Below are 27,687 nucleotides of genomic sequence, written 5' to 3'. Positions count from 1 at the left end.
AAAGGTTTCAATGTTTTCTTTATTTGACACAGGAGTGGAGAACCATTTTTTGGTCAGGGGTCACTGACCCACAAAAAAAATCCATTGAGGACCATACAAGTGAGAAACAAAGAAACTCCTCCAATCCCCCAATCCTCACTGATGTGGCCCTAACTGAGAGACCTCAATCCTCTGCTGCTCCAGCGTCATCAGGTGAGGGGAAGCAAAGGGGGGAGGACTGAGGTTAAGAACTTCCAATAGACTAGATTTCCTTTTCTGGCATTCTGGAGTTAGTGGATCTTATGGACCTCTTTCGGCTCTGGAGTAGGGACTGAAATGAGGGATACAGCGTGTGAGGCAGGGCTGCCAGCAAGCAGGATAGGGAAAGCCTGTGTGGGTCTCCTATGTCTAACAAGGTGTGACCTCTGACTGAAGCTTTTCCCACAGTCAGAGCAACTGAAAGGTTTCTCCCCTGTGTGGGTTCCCCTATGTCTAACAAATTCTGACCTCTGACTGAAGCATTTTCCACAGTCAGAGCAATTGAAAGGTTTCTCCCCTGTGTGGGTTCTCTTGTGGATAAGAAGATTTGACTTTGTACTGAAGCTTTTCCAACAGTCAGAGCAGCTGAAGGGTTTCTCTCCTGTGTGGGTTCTCCTATGTGCAACAAGGCTTGAACTCACACTGAAGCTTTTCCTGCAGTCAGAGCAGTTAAAGGGTTTCTCTCCTGTGTGGGTTCTCCTATGACTAACAAGGCATGACCTCCGACTGAACCATTTTCCACACTCAGAGCAACTGAAAGGTTTCTCCCCTGTGTGGATTCTCCTGTGAATAAGATAATCTGTGCTCTGACTGAAGCATTTTCCACAGTCAGAGCAGGTGAAGGGTTTCTCTCCTGTGTGGGTTCTCCTATGTCTAACAAGGTGTGACCTCTGACTGAAGCATTTTCCACACTCAGAGCAACTGAAAGGTTTCTCCCCTGTGTGGGTTCTCCTATGTCCAACAAGATGTGAGCTCCGACTGAAGCTTTTCCCACAGTCAGAACAGCAAAAGGGTTTCTCTCCTGTGTGGGTTCTCCTATGTCTAACAAGGTGTGACCTCTGACTGAAGCATTTTCCACACTCAGAGCAACTGAAGGGCTTCTCTCCTGTGTGGGCTCTTCCACATTTACTAAGAGTTGCACAGTCACTGCAAGCACAGGGTGACTGTTGATGGGGGATTTTCTGATTAACAGTTTCTGTGTTTGTTTTCACTCCTCTGCTTCTGTGGCTGGATTTACCCTGTCCCTCTTCTGGGTGGTTACCCTGCTGCTTTTCTGGGTTATGCTGGCTCTCACAGAGTCCCTGCTCAGGACTCTGAGAAACATGCCCTTCAGATTTTCCCAACATCATCCCACATGGAGCCATTTGCTCTGGTCCTTCCTGCTCAAGACTCTCCTCATGGTTGTCAGTCAGTGTCTCATCACCTGCTGGGACAGAGAGAGAAACCAGACAGGAGTCATTCCCTGTGCAGAGTGGAAAGGAAACTCTCAAATAGAAATAGAAAAGGAGGAGCATGCCCAAGGAATGGCTGGAAAGATTTAATAATCATGAGCTGAATTCACCCTCCTTCACCATAATCTTTCCCCCACCCAGCAGACTGGTGTTTAAGACATGCAGAAGGGTCAGTAGGACTTGATGAAAATGACATCTGCTAGGAGTACACTGAAATTATTTTCTGAGTAAGTTTAGCTGATTGCTCACCTGTGTGGGCGTCACTGATGATCTCTCCTTTCTCACAGCTTTGGAGATCTGGGATCCACAGCTCCTCCCCCTGTTCCACCCAGGAGATCACATGAGCTTTGGAAAATGGAAATCCTGTTTGGGAAGCAATTAAAAGAGTTGATCTTGTTCATTAAGGTCTGTGCCATTACTGCTTCCAGAGCCAGGATCTGAGTTGCCCACCCAGATAGGCTCCTTCCCCACCTTGCAGGGACTGGGCTCTGGCTGATGCAGGATCCCAGGCACACTCACCTGCAGTAAAGGTGCATCCCCTCTGCCTCAGGAACAGCCCAGCTGATTCCCCAAGGGAGCTGAGTACTCAGCTGTACTCTCTAGGATATAACTTAGTTTCCCACATGGCCCCTTCCATTCCTCCCCCCATCCCAGGGCAGGACAGGAACACACTGCTCAGAAGGGGAGCTCTAGGGATGGCTGGCAGGTCTGATACTGAGGCCCACAGGCAGGCCTCAGATTGCAGCTGCCACATGGCAGGTCACTAGGGCTTGGAGAGAAAGTACCCAGCAAAGCAGAGCCGGCCCAAGTCATTCCTGCACCCTGAGCACGCGGCGCATGTGTGGCCCCACCCCCACCCAGCTCGGCAGCACCACGCGGTGCTCCTTACAATTGGGCGCCCCAGGCTATTGCCCGGTCAGTCCATAGCGTGGGCCAGCTCTGCAGCAGAGTTTTAGCTCTCCAAGGGCTCCGTCCACAAAACTCCTGGCTGGGGGACTGGGCTTGCCTTGCTCTTTGGCTCAGATGCTCTACTCTGGCCAGAAGGAGGCAGGGGAAGTTGCCTGAGCAGGAAAGTGAACCCTTGGCTGGATGCTTCATGCCCTGCCTATGTTCCACACTCCTGATGCCACTGCCTGTGCCTGTCTGGGCCCTGCCAGCTGCCCACAACAGCTGTCACTCCCACGGCCGGCCAGGGCAGTGCCAGGCTGTTCCTTTGTCTGGCCAGGGTGGAGATTGGCCCCGGCTGCTTCTCTGCTGCTTGTGGTTGTTTCTGCAGCTCAGCTCCCCCTCTGCAGCCTTCATTCTACTCTGCCAGCAGCAGCCTTTGTGTGGTTTCCCAGCCTGCCTCTTGTGGCCAGTCTGGCCTGACATTTGGTGCCCCTTTGGGCTGCACAGAACCTACCAGAGGCAGCAAAGGACTCAGACTGTACCCTCCTTCAAGGGACTCAGCACAATAGTACAAAAGAGAGCCTGCAGGCACTAACAACAGCTGCAACCAGCCCCAGAACTCAGGTACCTGCCGTTCCTGCCTGTGAACTACCATTGACTAGAGAATTAACAGTCTAGTCCTGTGTTTCCAATTTTATTTGGCCATGGAACCCTTTTTTAAGCTGCTGGGGGGGGGGGGGAGAGTGGTCAACCAAAAAAAGGGAGGAGGGGACTGTCAAGCAAGAAAACCCCCCAAAAACCCACATGCCAGCCCGCCCATAAGACTGCATTTAATGGGTTCCTCCACTTTTCTGCTTGAATTGTTTTTCAGCTGCCACTCTTCCCTGAGTTAATTTCCCAAGAGTTTCCTGTGTTCTACATACTGGGAAAAATCCCCTTCAGCTCCTTCCAAAAATACTCCCTGTTATTCTACGGTGCCGGGACCTTCCTGCTGTTGATTCTCCTCCTTGTTCTCCCTCACTGTCCTAGCACCTACTGTGCTGGGGAGAAAGGACCAACAGGGGAATGAAAAAAATATAATAAGGATATCAAGTATTGACTAATTGAATAGTCCATGCATTTTGCATCGACTGTTTGATTAGTCGATAGGGAGCCTCCACCTTTGTAATGGAGCAGCAGCCCTATGGCTTTTGCTTTTGCTACATTTCAACAGTGAAAGCGCCATGTGGAGCCTGGGGTCAGCTGGGGACTCCTCCACTGACCTGGGGCTCTGTACTGTGCTGCCACTTTGAAACGTCATGAGGAACCTGAGGCCAGGCTCCCTGCGGCATTTCAAAGAAGCAGCGCTGCTCGGAGCCTAGGATCTGAGGGGGAAGCCCAGCTGATCCTAGGCTCCACATCAGGGCTATTCAACTGCAGAAGCCCCAGGGGCCACACTGATACTCACCGCAGATGCTGAGGGCCACAACTTAAGTGTGGTTGCATACGTGTGCAAATATATATTCAAATATATGCAGATAGCTTCTATAACATTGATAGGTATCAATGCAAAGATTAAGGGAAGACTACACAACATGCAGGTCCTATTTAAGTCAGTTCTGCTGATAGTAATAAAATGTAATAGTTACCTGATTTGCACCATATGACAGCACTTTTAATGATGATGACAGTCCAGAAAATTAACTACTAAAAGACATATCGACAGAACACCATTATATTCAGGGCTCGACAAAGTATTAAATATACTCGCCCGCGGTGAGTAGATTTCAGCCCGGTGCCCCGTTCGCCGGTGGCACACACATGCACAATGCGGGGCTGGTGAGCGGCTTTCACCGTGATCATCGAGCCCTGATTATATTGACTTGCAGTTGTGCAGTGTTCCCAGGAGAGGGAAAGGATCCCACCCGCAGGCCATGTGTTGAGCCCCGCGTAAATCCAAGCTGTGCTGTGGGTCTCAAAAAAAACGGTCCATAGGCTGCATGTGGCCCAAGGGCTACATGTTGAGTAGCCCTGCTCCTCCCAGTACTGCTGCTTTCAAATGACATGTGCAGCCTGGAGACGTCTCAGTTGGCTCTGGGCTGCAGGCCGCATTTCAAAGTGCAGCGCTGCACGGAACCCGGGGTCTGGCTCCAAACTTCAAGTGGCACTGTTGCTTTGAAATACCCTCATGCTCCCTGCCTTGCTGCCTCTTTGTGATAGAGGCAGAAAGGGGTCAGGGAAGCGACTAGTCGACTAGCCTGTCAACTATCCAATAAGCATTTGCTTATCAGCTAGTTGACTAGCCCTTTACATCCCTAAGCCAGAAAGCACAGCATAATAATAATTCGTGAGACTGAGACATTGTGTGTGGGTCCACGTCCCACCCAAACACTCCCAGGGAAGAAATCATAGGGAGGAAACTCCTGACATGTAACAGGATGTCTGGGGAGCTGTGACAGGTATTTGGCAGGATGATACCTGCAGCCCTACCGGGGAGACATGGGGCAGAAGTGAGGGCTCTCACACAATGCTCATTTTTGCAAGTCCCAGATTTTTCCCACGTTTCTGGTATGTTTTTATGTCAGTTTCCCTGACTTCTCACCTGTGCGGGTATCTCTCAGGATCCCCATTTCCTTGGAGGGCTGGAGATCTGGGACCCACAGCTCTTCCCCTCGTTCCAGCTGGGCGATCAGGTCAGGTTTGGAAATGGAGAATCCTGCCCAGGGGTGAAATCAGGCAAGGTGAAGACACATGGCATCTGAGCAGAGAGTGTGTGTCACAGGGAACATTCCATGAGCCCAATCTCATCCTACATGGGACCAGGACTTGAGAGCATCAGACTTCTGGGAAGGAAAGGACTGGGGGATGTGATGAAGTCAGGACTGTATTCACTCTGTTTGCTTTGTTATGTTGCATGTGATTTCTACTGTCCTGTAGTAACCCTGTGTGTGTGCCTCAGTTTCCCTTGGCACTGCACCATTATCTGAACAGGGATGGGAATTTGGAGGTGACTCACTGAGGAAGGATGCCCAAACCAGCACATTCCCAATAGCCCAGGCTTACAATAATCTGAGCCTGAGAAGGGGATGTGACCAGCGGACACCTTTTCCCTGGGAAGCTGGATAAAGGTTTGAGATGCAGCCAGCGATGAGCTGTGCAGGGTGGAAGTGAGTCTCACTGGCTTGGGGCAGAGCCCTTAGCTCTGTGCCCCTCCTCCCCAAGATGGATTGTGCTGACTGCTCCTGGTTCCTCTGCTAACAAGTCTGTTCTACATTGTATCTCTGAACTAATAAGCCACCTGACTGTGGGGGAGGGGGGGTGCAGGGCCCAGTGTTATGCCCTCACTAGGAGCTTTAATGATCTGTGGATTTCTAGAGGACTCGCTGACACACACACAGCTTAGGGGTTAAACTTCTGCCTGTTTCGAAGCCCGTGGAACTCAGACCCCTCCACAGATGGAGCCAGTCCCAAGGTGGCAGGTGAACAGTGCGTGAAGCAGAAATAACATAGGCAGGATGGTTCCCCGCTTCTGGCCTTGGAAGCTGGGGAGATGAGGGTTGAATTAGCCTGTCCCTTAGGTGTCTGACTCTCCTGTTCCCCAGAAGGTGGCACGGGGATGAAAGTGTCCCTCACATGAGGGCTTGGGGCCCCACTCCCCTCCCATCAAACTGACCAGGGAAGAACCTGACCCATGCAGAAATGCCGTCCCTAGGGCTTTGCTAGCTGAGGGCGCAGGAATCCTTACCCAGCGAGGCCACCGTCTCATAGTTCTCCTGCATGACACTCCTATAGAGGGCTCTCTGCGCGGAGCTCAGTAGTGCCCCCTGCCCCGCGGTGAAATACACAGCCACCTCCTCGAAGGTCACCAGAACCTGGAACAACAGGGGGCCCCACTCAGCACCTGCTGCTCCAGCCACATCCCCACTCGCCACAATGGAGGGGGCCCGAGGAGCAGAATCCCACCCCACCCTGCCCAGAGAGGCCAGGAGGCTCCAGAGAGGGGGGAGAGCTCCTTGTGTCTCCCAGCAGATGGAGCAGGGCAGGGTCTTCTCAGTCACCCACATGCCTGCCACAGGCGGAGGTGGGAGCAGAGCTCAGCACAGGCCACAGGGACAGGAATCCCAGCCCCTTCTTAGCTCATGGCAGCCTCTGGCCAGCGAGCTCTGTCTCCAGCGTGAGAAACAGCAACAAGAACAGCCAGGCTGGGTCAGACCAAAGGTCCCTTTAGCCCAGTGTCCTGTCTGCCCACAGTGGCCAATGCAGGTGCCCCAGGGAGACTGAACAGAACAGGCAAACCCCAAGTGATCCACTCCATTACCCATTCCCAGTTTCTGGAAAACAGGGGCTCAGGGCACCCTCCCTGCCCAGCCTGGCTAGTAGCCACTGATGGACCAATGGAGACTCTGGTCAGTTTTCCCAGTCCATGGGCAGTTTCCTCTTTCAGAGATGGGAGAACGTTCACCCCCCTCCCAATGGGCCTGTTCAGACCATCAGGCCCTAGGCTGAGCAAATCCCAGCAGGTTTACCCCACCCTGCCCCACCCTGTTTATTTCCTGCCCCCCCCTCCCCACACACACACAATCCTCTACCTGAGCCAGCTCCATCACAGCCATTTCCCTGCCCTGTGTACTGCAAGCTGGCATCATCTGGAACAAAAGGTAGACGTGGGTCTTGGTCCTGTCGGGTCCAGAGGGGTGTCACAGGGAGGGGAGGGGAGGGGAGGGGAGGGGAGGGGAGGGGAGGGGGAATTGTTCTTGGCCTCTGATGATAGCATAAGAAGCCATGGGCTTAAACTGCACCAAGAGAGGTTTAGGTTGGACATTAGGAAACATTTCCTGTCAGGGTGGTGAAACACTGGAATAAGTTGCCTAGGGAGGTTGTGGAATCTCCATCTCTGGAGATATTCAAGAGCAGGTTAGACAAACACCTCCCAGGGATGGTCTAGATGCTGCTTTGTCCTGTCGTGAGGGCAGGGGACTGGACTTGAGGCTCTCTTGGGGTCCTTCCAGTTCTAGCATCGTATGGTTCTGTGACTGAGGAGGTTTCCCAAGGGCCTTTGGTCCATTTCACACCCCAGTTCCTTCAGATTCCACCATGCTGGGAAAACCTCAGTTGTGTGGTTACAACACAGGCCTGGCCCCTCCCCCGGGGCTGAGCCCACCAGGCACTTTCACACCCTCCCTGGGACAGTCTCTCGGAGACAGACGCTAGAGAAGATCAGAAGTTCCAAACCGGAGGATTCCCAACATTGTCCCTGAGGTCAGTGTCCTCTCCACTCCCCGCTCCCAATCCACGAGGACTGGGAGGGGCAGGAACTGGCTTTTCTTCCCTGCACCCTACTCCTAGGACAGTCAACCTACCCAGGATGATGCAGTGAACGGGTCTGAGCAGGTTGGGGGCTGGAAACCTCTCTCCCGACTTTCTGCATCTGCTGCCCCTTCTGGGCTCCCCAGTTTCCCACCTGCCCATCCCCCTCTGCTGGGAGGGCTAGTGCCTGCCTGGTGCCCATGGGCGTTTGCTCTCCAGTGGGAGCCTGGCCACATCACTGAGGCAGCAGCTCTGGGAGCCGCAGACAGACAGGAGCCCCCTCCCCTCCAGCACAAACTCAGGCTGGAAGAGGCTGCTTTGGCTGAGTCACTTTCCTGCCCCTCCCGAGCTTTGTCCCCCCGTTCTCCCTCCATCCCCTGGAGCTGATGTCAGCAGAGCCGGGGGCTGCCCCAAGGGGTGAGTAACAGGCACCGGGGAATGTCCCCACCCAGGGCGGGCACAGAGGGGCCGCAGTGAATGTCTCCCTGCTACAGACCCGCTGTTCAACCTGGGCTCCCAGAGCAGGATGTCAGAGGCAGCAGCATCTGACCCAGGAAACTCAGCCAGCTCTAGGGCTCTGTACCCAGAGCAGAGGCAGACACCAGCCTCCTCTGCCTGTGCAGTAACCAGAGACCTCTCCCCCCACATGCCTGAGCCCCCCAGGCTGCCCCCACAATCCCCAGGGACAGCTCAGCAGATGCAAACTCCATTGGCCCAGCTGGAGCTGGCAGAACTGAACCAGGCCCAGAGAACCAGGATTTTTAACCAACCCGGCACCAGACTTGGAACATTCATTTCCCCTCACTCAGAGAATCTGACCTGCTCTTGGGAACCCCAGTTCTGGGCTGTGCTTGGCAGGGACTCTGCTTGGAGACCAAATCCTGGCAGAACCGAGACAGCAGCTGCCCAGCCCTGTGCACTCGGCCCCACAAATGCTGAGACCGGTTTTAACAGGGACATTAAACTGGACGCCCCGTGCTGGGGGGCGGGAAGGGAGGGGCTGCCCGGGGAGATTTGCCTGTAACTGCGGAGGGAAATTCTCTGCCCCACGCTGGGGTGACCAGTTGTAGGGAAGCAGATTCCACATCCCACTCCCCGCGGCTGGGTGGGGCAGCCCCTCCCCCTCTCCTACCCCACGGGCTGGGGCAGCTGCCAGTGTCCGTCCCATGAGCCCTCCCCACCCAGGCTGAATTTGCTCCCATGTGCCCCCTCCCGCCTCCCACAGCCCCTCCCCCTTATCCTCCGCTTCCCTTCACCCCCCCAACTCAGAGTGTCCCCCAGTCCCAGCCCCGCCCCCCGAACGCCTTAGAGTTGGAGCCGCTTCCCTCTTTCCCGGGCACAGGCGGCCGGGAGCAGCGCCCTGGGGGCGGGGTCACCTCTTCCCCCCGGGCGGGGGGCTGCAAGGAGGAAGGGAGGCCCCGCCCCGAGTCCCGCCCGCCGCCGCCTGGGTCCTAGCGCCCGCGGTGCACGTGGGATGCCTGGCTGCTGGTGTTCGGTCTCGCTCCGCCACCCCCAGGACGGTGAGTTCCCCCCCCCCCGCCGGGCACAACCCCAGATACCGACCAACCCCCATGGCCCGGGCTAGTCCCCCGCCCTCGCAAGTCCTGCTCTGGCGGGCAGAGAGAAACCACCGCTGCCCCCGGATACCCCCAGAGCCCGCAGCCAGCCCCCTGCAGCCCCCTGCGCTGCCCCTCGGCCCCGCGCCGCAGCCTGGCCCCTTTCCCCGGCTCCGACCCGGCTCCGGCTTCCCAGCGGTGCGAGCCGCAGCCCCCGGCCGGGCAAAGGACCCGCAGGCAGGGCCAGGCGGCGGCGGCTGCAGCAGGCGGGGAAACGCCCCAGTCCCAGGGCCCCGCACAACGTGACTCCCCCACCCCAGGCCGGATCCAGGGGAAGCGTTTTTCTCACCCGCTGGATGTCGGGTCCCCGGCCCGCAGCTTCCCCCCCGCCCAGGCCTCTCTGGGGCAGCTCCTGGCCCTGCCGGGCGAGCCGGGCCTGCCGCGGGGTTACAGCGCAAGCCCCGGCCTGGAGCCACGTGGCCGGTCGTGCCCCGCTGGGCTCCACCACGGAGTGACCCCCCCCCCCCACCACCACCCTGGGGCGGGCTTGTGCCCCGGGTCCCAGAGCCAGCGCCTGGCCCGGGAGCCGCCTCCTGGGCGGGCCCCACGATCCCAGGGCCCCGGGCAGCTCCCGAGAGACTGTGGGGAGTGACCCTTCCGGGGTGTCTGGGGGGGCCCGGGGCTCCCCCGGCCACAGCCTGGCTGCCCCGCCCGGGTCCCCACCGGGCCTGCCCCGCGCTGCGGGTCTTTCACACAACCCGTCCCTGGGGCAGCCTCGTGCAGCCCGGGGAGGCAGGGACCGGAGCGGGGTGGGTGTGTGTGTGTGGGGGGGGGGGGGTGACTAGAGAGACGAGAAGAAGCAGAAGGAAAATTGTGATCGGGGCTTTAAACCAAGAGCCACGTGAAAAGATCCATGAAGAGCGACCGGAAAACAGGCCCCGGGGCTGCAAAAGTAACAAAACACCCGGGTGCGGAGAGGAGTGGGGGGGGAGGGGCTTGAGAAATATTTTCTCTCTCTTTCAAACCTCTTCTCCCTTCCCTCGGCCAGTAAATCGCTGGTGCCGGTGCCATAGGACTGGCCGCAGGCGCTGGGTTTGCTTTCAGCCGGGAGGTGCCAGTGACTTGGGGCAAAAGTTCCTTTAGGACGGGCAGAAACCAGAGTGTTGTGGGGCTTGGGGAGGGAGCAGGTCTCTGTCACTCAGGCTGTTCTGCCTGGGCAGTGGGAGAGGGTTCCCTCAAATTGGTTCCATCTGTGTGGAATAAATTTCATTCTGTGCACCAAGACAGGTGCAGTTGTGCACCACCCATAGAAACACAGCTTGCCTGTTGTGGGGCTCCGCTAACCAGCTGGGCAGCACCTGAATCTCTCCTGAGTGGCTGCCCAAGCGCTCAGCTTACAGAGAACACTCCTGAGGGGCTCATGAGCAGCCCCAGCCCAGAGTCTGAGGCTCCCCACAACTACCCCTGTGGTTCTCACCAGTTCATATCACAGAGCTGTCTGGACAGTGGGGGATCCATAGATGCTCCAGCTACCCTGGGCAGGAGCTGCTATGGCCAGCCCATCAGCCAAGAGCCGCTTTTGAGCCACCCCCACGATGATCCTGTGATCACCCCAGCTGCATTGGCACCCCAGGGCTCCTCCTCTCTGGGCAGGGCTCCAGCTTCTGGGGGGAAGGGGGCAGATTCCAGGGGGAATGGGACGGGGCAGGGAGGGTCTGGGGAGAAAGAGGCCAGGCCAGACCTGCCCACATTCAACAGTGGGAGGGGCCCTTGGCCTCCTGCTCTGGGGCCCCCGAGGGGGATGGGCAAAGGCAGAGGTCGCTCCTTGTGACAGGCGTATCCCGTATCCGTGGGAACACTGCACCCCTGCCCTAGGGGCTGGTGACGGGGGGGGGGGGCAGCAGCACATGGGGCTGGGAATGGGAAGGTCTCAGCCACCAGGACCCCCCAGCCCTGGAGGAAAAGCTGGAGAGAGGCAGGAGGGGAACTGACAGACCCCTCCCCTATTCCAGCCTGTGTCCCTGGGCCAGTTGCAGGGGGGTGGGATTGTCCCGGCTCCCAGCGCGCTGCCCAGGGGCTGCGGGCCGGGAACAGGAGAAGCAGCAAAGGGGGGGGGGGGGCGGTGTGATCCCAGCAGCAATCTGGGCCGACAGAGAATCACGGGGGGGGGGGGGGGGCTCGTACAGTCCGGATGTCAACTCAGAGGAGCTGGAGCCATCGCCCTGCAGCACCCACCCCGCACGTCACAGTGCCGACACGTGACCAGCTCCCGCCTCTTCCCTGGGGGCGGGGCGGGGGAGGCTGTTGCGGGTTCGCGCGTGCGGGGCGCTGGGGAGTGACACGGCCCTGCCCCCGGGTGAGGGGGCATTTTGCACAGTAACGCCCCGTGTCTAACGAGCCAAGTGTGCTCACTCCGGCCCCACCCCCCCCTGTTGCTGCGCGTCCGGCAAAGGCCCCCCCCGTGGGCCCACCCCACTTCTAGCGCCGGGATCAACATCTGGTCAGGGGAGCCCCTGACTCCTTGCGCATGCGCAGTCTCCTTGGGCCCCTCCATTCCGAACGGCCGGCGCCGGGTTTTTGTGCTTCCCTGCCCTGCTCAGGCCCCGCCCACCCACTGGGGCCCGCAGGGAGTGGTTGGTCACCGCGTTGCTTCTGGGGAGCAGAGCAGGGGGGGAGGGGCCAGGTGGTCAACGCTGGGGGGGTTCTCTGGCTGCGGGGGGGCGGCTGCTACCTCAAGCCCTGGGGGTGGGGCTGTTTCTTTGTTTCCCTTGCGTCGCCTCATTGGCTCCCGCTGCTCCCGGCTGGGAGAGCCCCGCGCTGTGCATGCGCGAATTTCGCAGGCGGGCCTGACGGCTGCTGGAGAACCCGCCCCCTCCCCGCGTGGCACCCAAGTTATTAATAAATATCTTAGAAACCTCGACCTTTCCCCACACAGGGAAGGGGGGCTCCTGAATAACAAGCACTAGGGTCCAGCCGTCCAATCTGGGTGTAACGGCGTGTGCATTGCTGCCATGCGAGTGACTGTTGTGCTTTGCAGTCACAGGCACAGAGCTATTCGAGATGGCAAAGCCCCATTAGCTCACAGAATCTATGGCCCTGGGGCCAGGTCAGGGCGTCTCTTCTCCATATTTGCAAAATGCCTTCGCTGTGAGTGTCCAGTGCAGCTGAGATTCTTTTTTGTCTCTTTTTCTCTAGGGCATCAGAAACTGCTTGAACAGGTAGGTGGCTCGCACTCCTGTCACACTGCACAGTGCAGGGAAAGAGCTTGGAGCTGATGTTAGGACCACATCTCCCCAGGGCTCTACAGAAATAGATAGAAATATCTATGGGTAGAAATGTCTCTGACTCAATTCTGAGGGTCTCACCCTTGCACAGCAGACTCTGGAATTCCCCATTCAGGGGCACAGTCTGACTTCAGATATTTCCTAGAGCTGTCACCCACCTGGAGACTTGCTGCCTCAGGTCTGTGGGGCTGGAATGTGGGTCTGTCACTGCTGGGCACTGGGCACATTCAGCCCAGGGCAGCAGGGACCCAGAGTCTGTCCTACCTGAGGGCTGTTCGGAGACGTGTGTGGAAGGAGCTGGGGAAGGACAAGCTGGTGTCTCAGTCTATTTCCTAGTGGCAGATTCCTGCAGCCCTTCACCTGGGAAACTCCTGTCCCTCATCGCCTGTGTGGTTTAAAGTAAAAGGTTTGGAAATGTGGCTAGTCCCAGGAAGGCGCAGAAACAAGCAAACTATTACTAAATATCTTTTAAACTTTTATTAAAATACTTCCAATTATAGTTTTTCTTTATTAGTCTCTTACATGCGTGGCCGCCAAATAACTATTAGTAGGAGCAATAAGAAAAGTGCAATACAATAAATGAAAATTCCCTGAGCTTTTTCTAAGTCCCAATAGTTGTCAATAAGGGACCAGGGATTATCAACAGTTATGTTTACATTAATCTTACTCATAAGTCTAATTACTTATCTAAAACTCTTAACAATACTACTTAACAAAGCTTTTAACTAAGTTTAGATAGCAATACTCACACTTAGAAAAAACACAAAGTACAACAGCAACAACAGCATAGTTGGTATACGTTACGCTCTACAGGAACTCTGGTTTGGTGAGCGGGAGGTAGCCTTCGGGTGATCAGTCCTTGGGCCTGGCTCGTATTCTGCCATCCAATGTTTATTCGGGATTCCTCAATTTGATATAGGAGGGGTAGCTGTTTTATAGAGAGCTTTTGGGCACTTTTTGTGATAGGCTAGCAGACCCTGTCTGCTAAGTGACAGGGGTAAGGGGGTGAGATGGTTTCCTGTTTTTCCTTTTCTGCCTTATCGGGCATGGCACAGTCAGCACAACCAGCATGAACTTTACATGAACTTTTTAGGTCTGGTTTTGGTTCCTGTTCGTCACTGACCTTTAAGTTACATAGTGTAAGGGTTTTCATCAAGGGGAAGTTGACCTTTTGCTTGGATGGCAATACGCGCGAGAGGCCTGGCCAGCAAAGAGCCTGCTTCCACAGCCTGGAGGCCAAAGAGGGAATTGGCCATTGAGACTCAATTCCACTCTTGTCCCCAGCTGGTCTCTCCAGGCTGTAGGTGAAGAACAGCAATGAGACCTTTCAGGGGAAGGTTGCATGGCCATGGACTGTGTTGCCCCTGCTCTCAGGCTGGGGGAATTCAAGGAATTCTAACTCCAGGCCTGTTAGAGCTGAGACTCACTAGACAAATCTTATCATCTGTAAATTAAAGAAAATCACATTGAATTGTTTCTGTCCAGGTGGGAGATGGGGCAGTTCCAGCTGCCAGAGGAGATTTCCTCTGAACTGGAAGAACAAGTCATAAGAACATAAGAATGGCCGTACTGAGTCAGACCAAAGGTCCATCTAGCCCAGTAGCCTGTCTGCCGACAATGGCCAGCATCAGGTGCCCCAGAGAGGGTGGACCGAAGACAATGATCAAGCAATTTGTCTCCTGCCATTCCTCTCTAGCCTCTGACAAACAGAGGCCAGGGACACCATTTCTACTCTCTGGCTAATAGCCTTTTATGGACCTAACCTCCATGAATTTATCTAGCTTCTCTTTAAACTGTTATAGTCCTAGCCTTCACAGCCTCGTCTGGCAAGGAGTTCCACAGGTTGGCTACACGCTGTGTAAAGAACTTTCTTGTATTAGTTTTAAACCTGCTACCCATTAACTTCATTTAGTGTCCTCTAGTTCTTCTATTATGAGAACTAATAAATAACTTTTCTTTATTCGCCCAATCTGCACCACTCATGATTTTATATACCTCTATCATAACCCCCCACAGTCTCCTCTCTTCTAAACTGAAAAGTCCCAGTTGTTTTAACCTCTCTTCATATGGGACCCATTCCAAACCCCTAATCGTTTAAGTTTCAGAACCCTTTCCAAGGCCAAAATATCTTTTTTGAGGTGAGGAGACCACATCTGTACACAGTATTCAAGATGTGGGCGTACCATAGTTTTATACAGGGGCAGTAAGATATTCTGCGTCCCTTTCTTAATAATTCCTAGCATCCCATTTGCCTTTTTGACTGCCGCAGCACACTGTGTGGATGTTTTCAGAGAACTATTCACGATAATGCCAAGATCTCTTTCCTGATTTGTCATAGCCAAATTAGCCCCCATCATACTGTATGTATGGTTGGGGTTATTTTTCCCAATGTTCATTACTTTACACTTATCCACATTAAATTTCATTTGCCATTTTGTTGCCCAATCACTCAGTTTGGGGAGATCTTTTTGGAGTCCCTCACAGGGTACATCTAGACTATAGGGTTTTGTCGACGGAAGTTTTGTCGACAGATACTGTCGACAAAACTTCTGTCGACATAGAGCGTCTAGACATATTCAGTTCTGTCAACAAAGCAAGCTGCTTTGTCAACAGAACCCAGTAGTCTCGACGCAACCCTACAGGCAATAACACCTTCTGTCGACAGAACTCTGTCGACAGAAGGTGTTATGCCTCGTAAAATGAGGTTTACCAGCGTTGACAAAACTGCTGAGTTCTGTCAACGTTATGTCGACAGAACTCAGCGGTAGTGTAGACGCAGGTATAGTTTTGTCGTCAAAAGTCCACTTTTGTCGACAAAACTCAGTAGTCTAGACACACCCACAGTGTGCTTCTGTCTTGATACCAAACTGTTTAGGATAGTCATCCGTAAATGTTACCACCTCACTGCTTACCCCTTTCTCCAGATCATTTATGAATAAATTGAAAAGGATTGGTCCGAGGACTCACCCTTGGGGGACACCACTGGTTACCCCTCTCCATTCTGAAAATGTACCATTTATTCCTACTCTTTGTTTCCTGTCTTTTAATCAGTTCTCAATTCATGAAAGGACCTTCCCTCTTATCCCATGGCCTTTGGTGAGGGACCTTGTTAAAGGTTTTCTGAAAATATAAGTATACTATATCTACTGGATCCCCCTTGTCTGCATGTTTGCTAACCCCTTCAAAGACCTCTAATAGATTAGTAAGACATGATTTCCCTTTATAGAAACCATGTTGACTTTTGTCCAACAAATTATGTTCTTCTACGTGCCTCACAATTTTATTCTTTACTATTGTTTTGACTAATTTGCCCGGTAGTGAAGTTAGACTTACTGGTCTATAATTGCCAGGATTGCCTCTAGAGCCCTTTTTAAATATTGTTGTCACAATATTTAAAATCTGAGGACAGTTCCTCAGATTCATCACCCACAAAGGACAGTGCAGATTTGGGAATCTCCCTATCGTTCTCAGCCATGAAGACTGAAGTCAATGATTTCTGCCAAAAAACGATTGTGCTGTCGGAGACTCTGAGGGAATTCAAAGGTACCTAGAAGGGATGGAGTAGGGAAAGTTGTTTAAGTATTAGAAACTATTCAATCTTGCCTCTGAAGCCAACCCTTCCCTGCTACATTTCCCACATGGAGAATGACGGCCCTATCATGGTGCTTTCCTTAGAGACACTGAGCGAACAGACACAACTGCTTGCAAATAGAGCCAGGGGTTTGCAAACTCTGAACCTCCCGTGTCAATGGATCAAAATAGGTAAAGTTAATGTCATGGCAATGTCTTCCCCCAGCGCAGCTCTAGGTTATGACAAGAGGTGGTAAGTGACCGAGAGAAACGGGGTGGGAGGGGATGAGGAGAGAAAAGTAAATCTCACTTTCAGTTTGTCTCCTGGGGCGGGAATGATGCAGAGATGTTGGCTCCATTGCTGCGAGGAGCCCAAGCAAGAGAGGACACGGAAGATTTCAAGTCTTTTCATACTAAACACTTGAGTGTGTCTCTAGTCTCTGATACAAGTGAAACGCAGAGTTCAGTGTGGGGACATAGTTATAAAGAGAAGAGCCTAGAATCTCACTTCTCTTATCCCTTCCCCCACCAGACACTCTGCCCTCTGCACTGGAGAGAGCAAGAGGAAAATCCCTGGGAGTTTTCAGACAAGGTGAGTTTTTCATGTGGCGATTCTAAAAATGAGAAAATTCCAGCAAAATCATCTTCATGGGATTGTCATTGAAGTTACCAACCAAACCTAGTGACCACGGTGCACACAGCCCTTAAATGAGATCAATGAGGAGCCCCAGGGACACTGCACAGGGACCTGCAGACACATTGAGAATCACTGATCTACAGGCTGTGATGCTAAAGGGTGACGTTAAAGCACACAATGGACGGCACCTGCAGGCTCAGATTTCACTGCTCAGTCAGTTTCAATATGGGGTTGGTTTCAAACAATAAATAGGCTGAAAGTCTGAGAGCTGACTGGCTTCCATGGTATCAGTTTGTTCATGGCGAGAAACTGCTGGATATGCAAGGGCTCTTCAGTTTAGTGCAGGCCTGGCAAAACGCAGCCCATGAGCCGGATCTAGCTCGCCAGGCCATCGCATCCGGCCCTCTGATGCTTGGCGAGCAATGGGCTAGTTCCGTGCTTGCTACTTCCCACCTGCAAGCCACTCAGAAAGTGAAGGTGAGCCCATAGATGAAGCAGGAAGGCTACCAGCACTGCTTCCACTCCCAGGACAATTGGCTGGTTTCTGGCCAGAAAGGAAGCACCATGCCCCTTCTCCTCCAGCTCATAGCTATTCAAACACCCACATGGCCCCGCAGCCTGTGCGAGGGTTGGGCAGGCTCCCTGTCTGCCTCAGAGAGGTGCTTGGCTACTGGTTGGGAGTCATTCAGGTAAGTCTCATAGCCAAAGCCTGCCTCTGGCACCACAACCTCTCCCTTCCCCTCTGAATTCTCTGCCCCCAACTCCACATACCCAAACTCTTTGTTCTCTTCCTGCATCCAAGTATGCAAGAAGCTCTTCATGGTCAGAAACCCTCAGCCCCTTATTTGTCCACTCAGCTGTTTCTCTAAATTAACTTTACTTGAAATATCTCATGAGTAGTTGGCTACTCCAGTGCCCCAGATCACACCTGCCTCTTTCACCGCAACTCCTTCCCAGACTCCTTTCCCTCCTGCATCCCAAACCCTCACCCAAAGTTCCCTTCTTCTCCCAGTGTCCATCACATACGCTGTATTTCCTGCTTAATGTCTTGGAAGAGTGCAGCTCTCAACCACTTTCCAAAACCCTGGAGTCTCCCCCCCACCCCAACAAAATGAATTGCCCACCCCTGGTCTAGTGGATACAGTTCAGTGAGAGTCAGTAACTGAAAGCTGCAGCCAGAGAATTTCAGGCTAGAGAGGAGGCACAAATATTTGATGGGTAAGAGTATTCGCTGCTGAAACCAATCAGCAAAGAACGGGTGGGTTCTCCATCTCTTGATGTCTTCAAATCAACACAGGGCGACTTTCTAGAAAACATAGTGTGGGGGAACAGAGCTTTGTGCCTGGGTATCTGGGCTAAATGTAATGGCTTGTGCCGCAGAGGGGACAGACTGCATGGCTAAGGATATTTTCTGATGCCATGAATCCATGAATTTTAAGGTCTTATCTTGCAAACACTCAGCACACGTTTAATAATATGCATCTGAATACTCATATTAACTTCACTTCTTCTCTGTTCTGGAGAGGGTTTATAAAGTCTATGTCAGATGAGAGAACCAAAGTTTGGGCTGCTAATCAATGCATGAAGACTAAGGATTATAAATACTGCCGCCCAAATTAAATTTAAACCTATGTCCATGTTCAGGTAGATGAATATGTGACTTCTTAGCAGAAACACTGGGTGCTGAGAACTGAATCCCATTGTTGCAGGCAAAGTAATGTAACTCAAGGTAGGTATTGAGATAAATAAATAGGGCTTTCAGATCTAACTTGCGTGTGGTGTTTATGGAATATCTAGACTCAGCGTTTGCCCAAAACTGCAGAGTCCAGCATGTTTTCCACCAGGCACAGAGTCTGAGCAGAATTGGGTGTGGAAAGGATTAAAGCCCTTTTTGAAATGTCTCCAATTCCCCTTCTTCCCCTGCCAGGCTGCAGAACACCCATGTCCGACTCCAGCTTAGCCCCTGGCCTGCAGAGCCAGGGACAGGAAATGGCCATGGTGGAGCCGGTGAGCTTCGAGGAGGTAGCTGTGTATTTCTCTGAGGAGGAATGGGCTCTGCTGGACCCGGGCCAGAGAGCTCTCTACAGGGATGTGATGCAGGAGAATTACAAGGCTGTGAGCTGGCTGGGTGAGGATTCCTGTCCCCTTGGGTAACAGAAGCTGGGTGGGCTCTGGAGCAGCTGGGTTGGGTTTGGTTCAGGGTCCTTCATTGCCCGAACCCCCAATATCAGCAGTATGTGCCCCAGTAATCCTGGCTCCTGTGTGAGAGGAGGTTCAGTGACATAATAGCGGTGCTGCTCTTTCCACAGCCAAGGTCTCATTGTGGTTCCCACCATCTTCCCCATGTTGTGCCTTGGCCAGAGTGTCAGCAGAAGGACCCAGGCAGGAACGGCAGGGACGAGAGTTGTGGGGCTGGGTGCAGCTGGTCTTAGCGTCTGCAGGGTCCCCTTGTGCTATTGTGCTGAGCCCCTGGAAGGAAGGTGCCAAGTCAGAGTCCTTCCCTGCCTCTAGTAGATTCTGTGTAAGCCAGAGGGGCACCAAATGGACTGGCCACAAGAGGAAGGCTGCTGCTGCTGGCAGAGTAGAACCAAGGCTGCAGAAGGGGAGCTGAGCTGCAGGAGCATCTACGAGCAGCAGAGAAGCAGCCCAGCCTGTCTCCACCTTGGCTGGCCACAGGAACAGACCGACACTGCTCTGGCTGTCTGCAGGACTGACAGCTGTTGTGGACAGCTTACAGGGCCCACCCAGGCACAGTCAGTCAGTATCAGGAGTGTGGAGCATAGGCAGGGACTGAAGTGGCCAACCAAGGATTCATTTTCCCGACCAGACAATTCCCCTGCCTCCTTCTGGCTCAAGTAGAGAATCTGAGCCCAAGAGCAGGACAACTCCATCCCCCAGCCAAGAGCTTTGTGGGCAGAGCCCATAGGGCTCTAGAGCTCTGCTGGATCCTTTCCCTCCCAGCCCTAGAGATCTGACATATGTCAGCTCAAGTATGAATCCTGGCTAGGAGTGTCTGTCAGTCCTGAAAGTCCTAGAGTTCTCCCCTTATTAGCAGTGTGTTCCTGTCCTGCCCAAGTATGGAACAGGAGACCAAGTTGTATCCTGTAAGAGTGCAGCAGAGCGCTCAGTTCCCCATGGGAGTCTGCTGGGCTATTCCCAACATGGTAGTGGGGCAGGGGGAGTATGGAATTGGTGTGTCCTGGTGTTTTGTACCAGCCAGAGACCAGTCTCTGGAAGGTTGGGAAGGAGCCTCTCTGGGTAGGAGACTCAGTTCCTGGCTCTGGAAGCAGGAATGGCACAGACCTTAATGAACAAGATCAGCACTTGGTTAATTGCTCCCGAAATAGGATTTCCAGTCTCCAAAGCTCATGTGCTCTCCTGGGTGGAGCGAAGGGAAGAGCTGCAGATCCCGGATCTCCAAGGCTGTGAGGAAGGGGAGATCATCAGTGACACCCACACAGGTGAGATATCAGCTAAACTGACTCAGACCAATTTCTGTGTGTTCATAGCAGATGTTGGTTGTGTGTTTTCATCAAGTCTGACTGGCCCTTTAGCCTGTTTCAACTCTGGTCTGAGAGTGCCGGATGGGGAAAGAGTAATGGGGGAGCAGGGTGAACTCAGCTCATGATTATTGTATCTTTCCAGCCATTCTTTGGGTTTGTCCCACATTTTCTGTTCACCATTCAGAATTTTTCTTTCAGCTCAGCACAGAGAATGACTCCTGTGTGGTTTCTCTCTCCATCCCAGCAGGTGATGGGATGCTGAATGAGAACAGTGAGAGGAGTCTTCAGGAGGAAGGACCTGAGCAAATGGCTCCATGTGGGGTATTAGTGGAAAGATCTGAAGGGCATGTTTCTCAGAGTCCTGAGCAAGGAGAGACTTGTGAGAGTCAGCGTAGTCTACAAAGGCAGCAGGGAAACCATCCAGGAGCAGGACAGAATAAATCCAGTCAGAGGATCAGAAGGTTGAAAACAAACACAGAAACTGTTCAAAAGAAAATCCCCCATCAACATTCACCTTGTGCTTGCAGTGACAGTGCAACTCCTATTAAACATGAAAGAGCCCAAACAGGAGAGAAACCCTTCAGCTGCTCTGACTGTGGGAAAAGCTTCAGTCACAGGTCAGGCCTTTCTAGACATAGGAGAGCCCACACAGGAGAGAAACCCTTCATCTGCTCTGACTGTGGGAAAAGATTCAGTCACAGGTCAGGCCTTGTTAGACATAGGAGAGCCCACACAGGAGAGAAACCCTTCATCTGCTCTGACTGTGGGAAAAGATTCTATGACCTCTCACAGCTTGTTATCCATAGGAGAGTTCACACGGGAGAGAAACCCTTCAGCTGCTCTGACTGTGGGAAAAGCTTCAGTCACAGGTCAGGCCTTGTTAGACATAGGAGAGTCCACACAGGAGAGAAACACTTCAGCTGCTCTGACTGTGGGAAAAGATTCTATGACCTCTCACAGCTTGTTATCCATAGGAGAGTTCACACGGGAGAGAAACCCTTCAGCTGCTCTGACTGTGGGAAAAGCTTCAGTCACAGGTCAGGCCTTGTTAGACATAGGAGAGTCCACACAGGAGAGAAACACTTCAGCTGCTCTGACTGTGGGAAAAGCTTTAGTCGGAGGTCACACCTCGTTATCCATAGGAGAGTTCACACAGGAGAGAAACCCTTCAGCTGCTTTGACTGTGGGAAAAGCTTCAGTCACAGGTCATACCTTGTTATCCATAGGAGAGCCCACACAGGAGAGAAACCCTTCAGCTGCTCTGATTGTGGGAAAAACTTCAGTCAGACCTCAACCCTTGTTAGGCATAGGAGAGTCCACACGGAAGAGAAACCCTTCAGCTGCTCTGACTGTGGGAAAAGATTCTATGACCTCTCACAGCTTGTTATCCATAGGAGAGTTCACACGGGAGAGAAACCCTTCAGCTGCTCTGACTGTGGGAAAAGCTTCAGTCAGATCTCAACCCTTGTTAGACATAGGAAAACCCATACGGAAGAAGCTATTCACCTGCTCTCACTGTAGGAAATGCTGCAGTCAGAGGTCACACCTTGTTATCTGTGAGAACTCTCACAGGAGAGAAATCCTTTAACTGCTTTGACTGCTATGGATATGCTATGTTAAATCCTTTAACTGCTTTAACTGCTATGGATATGCTATAGCGAGAGTTCAAGGCTTGTTGCATATAATTGATCCCACACAGGTGAGAAACCCTATAGTGGGGGTGAGCAAAATTTTCTGTTAGCAGAATCCAGCTTTCCTAAGACTTTGATCCTGTCCACAAGGCAGTGCCAGGCCCCACCTCAAAATGAACATGTGCTGGGGGTGAAGGAGCTTAGCCCCATTCCCACTTCATGCTTTGTAACTACTAGAGAGGAGGCAGCGCTAGGCTGAGTCTTTGCCACACAACCTGAGCCCGGCACTAGAGGCACTGCTGCCACTGCACTGCTGGCCTCCAGGACCACATGGCCATGTCAGGGGTGCCTCTGGGGCTGTTCCTGAGCTGCATGGCTGCAGTAGCAATACCTCCAGCCCTGGACTGAATGGGTACAGTAGTGGTGCGTCTGGTGTCTTGGGCTGGTCCTAGTCTTTGTGGCTGCTGCTGCAGCAGTTGAGCCTCCCTCTGGCGTGACCAAGACAGTGTGACTAGAGATGTTGCTGCAAGAGGGCCCAAATCCAGATAATATTTGCTGTCCTTCCCAGACATTCCCTCCCAATCACCTCAATTCCCTTTCCCCCAGCACCAGCACCCCCAGCTTGCAATGACACCCTCCTTTTCTCTTGCACCCTCTTTCCTTGCCACACATTGCATCTTCCCCCTGCCCAGACACCTGCCTGCTTCTGCATCCCAGATCCTTCCTCAAGACCCCAACCCTTTCTTGAGGTCCCTGTCACTTTATTGGATTTTAAGGTGAGCATACACACCTTAAGATCATTGCTGTGCTCACGGGAAACTGTTTGCCCCAAATTTGGTACAGAGTGAGACATGCGAGGTGTCAAATGAAAGCTGATATTGTGCTGATTCTATGTGTGGTATTCATGTACTTGTTTGGAGTTTGTATGGGGAGTTATGACTATGGGCTCTGCTGATGCTGTGTATGGACTGCCTGTCATGAGGAAGGAATGTGCAATGAGTGACTATGCTAATCAGTATAGCTCCAAGGACAATGGTTCTCAGGGTGGCCAATACACACCTGAGGAATGCTTGTGGAAAGCTGCAAAGCAGCCAGGGCACAATGGCTGCTGGCATATGAAACAGGTCACTTGACCATGTAACTAGCTCCAGCTTGGGAGACACCAGAAATGAATATCAAATGCTATGAGGGGGGCTCCATCTTGTCTTCAGTCTTGCTACTTATCCCAGATGCAGCCTTGCTAAGGACAGAGACACAGGAAGGATTGCTGACCCATCCTGACGTATGATGTACGCCAAAGACTTTTATGCTAACAGTTTGTAACATCTCCGCTAAGATCCTGCATCAAGAACTTGCTGATTGATGTATATAATGTATTCTCCTTAACAGCCTTACTCTTAACATTTTCTTTCTTTTATTAATAAAGCTTTAGATTCTAAAGGATTGGTCCACTGTGATCTTGTGGGTAAGATCTAAAGTATAAATTGACCAGGGATTCATGGCTGGTTCTTTGGAACCAGGTGGATCTGTTCTGGGTTGGAGCAATTGGGCTGTATAACCCCTCACCTGTGTGTAAGCCCAGGGCTGATTGTGGCACAGGAAGAGCTGGGGTATCTGAGGGGTTTTGCTCATGAGGCTTCCTGCAGGCTGGATTGGCAGCTGAAGTGCTCAGTGTGACTGGTTTGTGGCATGTTTTGGGAAGGTCTCCAGTCAAGGGCTGTCAGCAATTTCCCCTGATTGGATTCCCTCAGCGGTGCTCAGGCCTGGCCTGGCCCGGCCAGTCACAGCCCTGCCCTCTGAAAACCTTCTGTAGATTACTGTTGCTAATGGAAACTCACTGTTAATTACATAATTAGTCAAGCCATTTTGCTAGGACTGCATCTGGGCAGTTGCATTTAAATTATTAAAGAGATTGAACCTTTTAACTTTTTCATGTTAGTTGATCAAACTTTATTTTAAATTAAGTAAAATATTTATGTCCAATACATACTGTGGAGGTAGGCCTCACTAGCCTGGCCAAAGACTGAACCGTACACAGTGCGTCCTGCATCAGAAGCGAGCTTCCTAAACAGGTTGAGCAAGAAACCACAATGCTGTTAAACACACAAAAAATCGCACTGCTTGCAATTTGTTATTGGGTCAAGCAGAGATTACCATTTAAGGATAAAGTGCCTTACTTCCTCTTTTCTCTGAAAATTTCCACTGTGACTTTGTAAGAAGGTATAAATATCTCAGGCATTTGAGTGTGTTGCCCGGGTAGAATACAAAATGGAATCTGAGGGGTTCTTTTTCCCTCAGAGCAGTTTTCCCGTCAAAACAGGTAAAGGAAGGCTGTGCACCCAGCACTAAACCTGTGCACTCAGCACCAAGGCTGTGCACACCGTCCAATTGCCTGCGTGTGCACCCATTCTTTGCACACGGCACCCAAGTTTTATGCACCCAGCTCTAGTTCTCTGCACCCCGCTCTCTTCATGGTTTTCCCGCCATGAGATGTTTATATACCCTTGTCAAGGAGCATTAGTGTTCTTTGGCCCCCTTCATGTCCTGTGTGTGCATCTGTAATCATCATTGCCCTGTGTCATCGTCTACCCGGAGGAGGCCAAGGTTCCAGCCTGCAGTCTGACAAGACTACCCACTGCTAGTGACTTTAACTGGAATAAGGGAAGCCTTTTCCGCTCCCACTAAGACTTTGGGACTTATAACACTGTCTCGCTTACGGATACTCAGACAGGATCCGGTGCCCACCAAGCATCAGCTCGCAGGAGGCGAGAAGCATCCATCGAGGGATCGCTCCGTTTGTCCTCCCTTAAGGCTTTTTACTAGCCGCAAGGTTGAAGGTCACGGACATCGAACATCAATCGCCGCGTTGAATGTAATGTATACCCTTGTGTGTGTGGGACTCTTCTATCTTCTTCTTTTCCAGGGTTAGGGTGGGACTGTTGCTGAGTTGTATGCTGTTTGCTAATGTTTAGTCTTACATTTAAAATACAGGGTTTGGCCCTAAATTCTTGTTGTTTGGTGATTTCTAAGCTGTTTCCCTGGTGATTAGATACAGGATACCAGGCCGAATCTGGCTTCTGTGGGAGGGCACCTTAGGCTTTAATTAAATTGCATAGCCCATAGCACAGCAATTGTTTACCCCAGCTCTCCGGGTAACAAGTGTGAGGAAAGGGCTTGTATTGGTATGGGGTGACTCCCTGCCATCTGTGACAACGCCCCCCCAGCTGGGTTATTAAGGTGGTTTTGTCTGTCTTGAACCCTAAAGCTAGCGTGTGTTTATTCCACGACAGCTGGGAGCAGCTGAAGCCAAGAGCCCTGTTCTACTGTGTCAGCAATCTCTGAGGTGGCATAAAATCCCCTCTCCAGTTTCTAACCCTGAAATATCATCGTCTTTATGATTTCATTCCCGGCCTCTTGATACAGACTTTGAACTTGACTGCAGAGCTATGTTTACACTGGCAGGTTCTTGTGCAAGAACGACTGTTCTCGTGCAAGAATCCGCAGAGCGTCCACGCTTCCCGCCTGTTCTTGCACAAGATGATTCACAGTATGGCATGGTAAGAGAGGGCTTCTTGTGCAAGCGCTATGCTCTTTTTTTAACAGGTGTAAGCCCTCTTGCACAGGGGCTCTTGCACAAGAGGGCAGTGTGGACGCTCGGCAGGGGTTTCTTGTGCAAGAAAGCCCTATGGCTAAAATGGCTATCGGAAAGTTCTTGCACAAGAAAGCATCCACACTGCCATGGATGCTCTTGCAGAAAAGCACAGCTCACACATGGCAGTGTGGACGTGTTCTTGCGCAAAACTTCTTGCACAAGAACCCAAAAGTGTAGACATAGCCCAGATGTTTGCTTACCAGAGATGGAGAGATGCAAAATAGACTAAGCCATCTCGAGAAAGGCTTCTGCCAAAGCCAGGGATTGAACCAGGACCCTTCAAATCTTCAGTGTAATATTCTCCCAACTGAACTACTTTGGCAACTGTCTGCAGCTTTCTAAGGCCGACACTTCTCTCAGGCATGTTTTTTTCTGTGGCAGTATACAAGAGAGATGCTGCTCCCTGTGGCCTTGCAAGGCAAGATGAGTTTTGCCTGCCCCTTTCAGCCTGACTCGCGCTTGGCCCCATTCCTGCCGCTTTTCTCAGGGTGTCCCAGTGGCTGAAAGGACTGTGGCTGCCAATGGGCGGAATGAGTTTCATAATGTGCACCACTAGTGAGGTCGTTTGCACTTGTGCGGATGTGTGCTACTGTGGTACCCGCCAGTTATTCACAAACAGCTTAGCTAAATATAGTTTTATAATTTGATAGAAGAAAAAATACTGAAACAAGGGATAGTTAACAAGGTACATTACTTCATGTTTTTAGTATGAAATCAAATAAAAAGAACATTAACACTGCAACACATTCCATAGCTATTTGGTATCTTACAGAGATTGTTCCTTTGAGGCATAAAACAAAATTGTCCTTCTTCTTGATTTAGCAAACAGGCAATGATGATTCATATCGCAACATGAAATGAAATAGTTGTTACTCTTTATGATGGAAATTAAATATTCTGTTATTTAATGGGCTCAGTTCGGAGTGCTGTTTGGGTACATCTACATTTGCTCCCTAGTTCGGACTAGAGATGCAAATGTAGGTGACCAAAACTGCTAATGAAGTGGAGATAAATATCCCCCGCTTCATTAGCAAGATCTCGCCCAGCGCACTAGTCCAAATCACAGCTGATTTGAACCAGGAAGTGCGTGCCTGGACGCGGTAGTTCAAGCCCTTGGTTCAAACTAATGTTACTCCTCATTTTTTGAGTCCAAGGTGTTGTCCTGGACCATAAACCAAAACAGCTCTTGGAGACCTGTCAAGTACAATTCTCAGGCAGCTCTTTCCCTGCATGGGTAGCAGACGTTGTATGCCTGGGTGAATAAGAGCTTGCTGGGATGTGCCAGAGCTTCAGCTGTGAAAAACAAAGGGCCCTGCAGCCCCTTCTCTCAGCTGTGTGGGGGGGGGGGGCAGGGCAAGCAGGGAATCAGCAAGAAGCCTCAGGCAGCCATGTTGGTCGGCTTCATGGGCTGGATCCAGCCCACTAGCCTGTATTGCCCAGACCTGGCGTAGAGGGAACCTTGGCTCTGGCTGTGGGCTGTGGAGGAGGGGCGCTGTGGAAAGGCCAGTCTGGCCTTCCTGGGCAAGGCATGATGATGTCTAATTTGTGCAGCACTGCTGCCCAACATCCCAGATAGAGAATTAGAGGCCAGAGAGCTCTACATCCAGCAGTCAAAGTAGCTCAGTTGGGAGAGCATTACACTGAAAATCTAAAGGTCTGTGGTTCAATCCCAGGCTTTAGCATGTGAGAACATGGGGCAGGAACATATCTGCTGAGCTGGTGTTACTCCTGTGTTTGATCCTTACCTTGCTGGTTATGGCCACAGCTTGGCAAAGACAAATCAAGATCATCTGATTAGCCCTGTCCCTGACTTCTTCCTGTGAGTTGTTGCCTCATTTATTAATGTGCACCCACTGCTGGCCCTAGATATGGAACAGTGGCTGTGGGCTGATGGGGATGTATTTGGATAATCTCATGTGACCTTACCTGGGGCCTGCCAGCTAAGTAGGAGGGAGGGACAGGGCAATGTTTCTCTTCCTTCTGCAGAGAGGGAGCCAGCTCATTCCCATAGGCTGCCTACAAATGGAGCAGGGTCTGGAGAGGTGAAGCAGCTGAATGGAAAAAGCAAGGACAGTAGAGTACCAGCTACCAGCTGAGAACCTCAAGCACATCATGGTGTGTTGCTCCCATAGTGTTAAGGGGCAAGGTTCAGGAGTTTGACTCCTACAAGCTGAGATCAAATCTTAGTCGGTCCTACTGGAGAAATGTTGG

General features: G+C 52.1%; 2 protein-coding genes across 6 annotated transcripts; one reads left to right on the top strand and one right to left on the bottom strand.

Moving 5' to 3' along the window:
* LOC149522706 (uncharacterized) lies at nt 1-9,690 on the bottom strand. Of its 3 annotated transcripts, none has more exons than XM_089771069.1 (6): nt 9,549-9,690; nt 6,926-6,982; nt 6,082-6,208; nt 4,939-5,052; nt 1,719-1,832; nt 1-1,444 (listed from the first exon to the last, which is right to left on the bottom strand). In XM_089771069.1, the coding sequence occupies exons 2-6, from the start codon at nt 6,980-6,982 to the stop codon at nt 270-272; spliced, it is 1,587 nt and encodes a 528-aa protein (XP_089627195.1). In that variant the 5' UTR covers nt 9,549-9,690; the 3' UTR covers nt 1-269. The 3 variants fall into 3 exon arrangements, with proteins under 3 accessions (XP_089627195.1, XP_089627196.1, XP_089627197.1); XM_089771070.1 differs by having other exon boundaries at nt 1-1,441; nt 9,549-9,689; XM_089771071.1 differs by lacking the exon at nt 1,719-1,832 and having other exon boundaries at nt 1-1,441.
* LOC142821650 (uncharacterized) lies at nt 9,060-24,793 on the top strand. 3 transcript variants are annotated; one of them, XM_089771057.1, is made up of 6 exons: nt 9,060-9,163; nt 12,395-12,417; nt 16,586-16,645; nt 18,618-18,818; nt 20,038-20,151; nt 20,438-24,792. In XM_089771057.1, exons 4-6 carry the CDS (start codon nt 18,632-18,634, stop codon nt 21,712-21,714), a joined length of 1,578 nt encoding a protein of 525 aa, XP_089627183.1. In that variant the 5' UTR covers nt 9,060-9,163; nt 12,395-12,417; nt 16,586-16,645; nt 18,618-18,631; the 3' UTR covers nt 21,715-24,792. The 3 variants fall into 3 exon arrangements, with proteins under 3 accessions (XP_089627183.1, XP_089627182.1, XP_089627181.1); XM_089771056.1 differs by lacking the exons at nt 9,060-9,163; nt 12,395-12,417 and adding an exon at nt 15,300-16,026 and having other exon boundaries at nt 20,441-24,793; XM_089771055.1 differs by lacking the exons at nt 9,060-9,163; nt 12,395-12,417 and adding an exon at nt 15,302-16,026 and having other exon boundaries at nt 20,438-24,793.
* Nucleotides 24,794-27,687: the final 2,894 nt, after the last annotated feature.

This window comes from Pelodiscus sinensis, chromosome 19 (assembly GCF_052426305.1).
Source record: "Pelodiscus sinensis isolate ZL-2025 chromosome 19, ASM5242630v1, whole genome shotgun sequence".
Lineage (NCBI taxonomy): Eukaryota > Metazoa > Chordata > Testudines > Trionychidae > Pelodiscus > Pelodiscus sinensis.
Note: the sequence above shows the minus strand (reverse complement) of the source record. Positions and strands in the feature narration are given on the sequence as shown.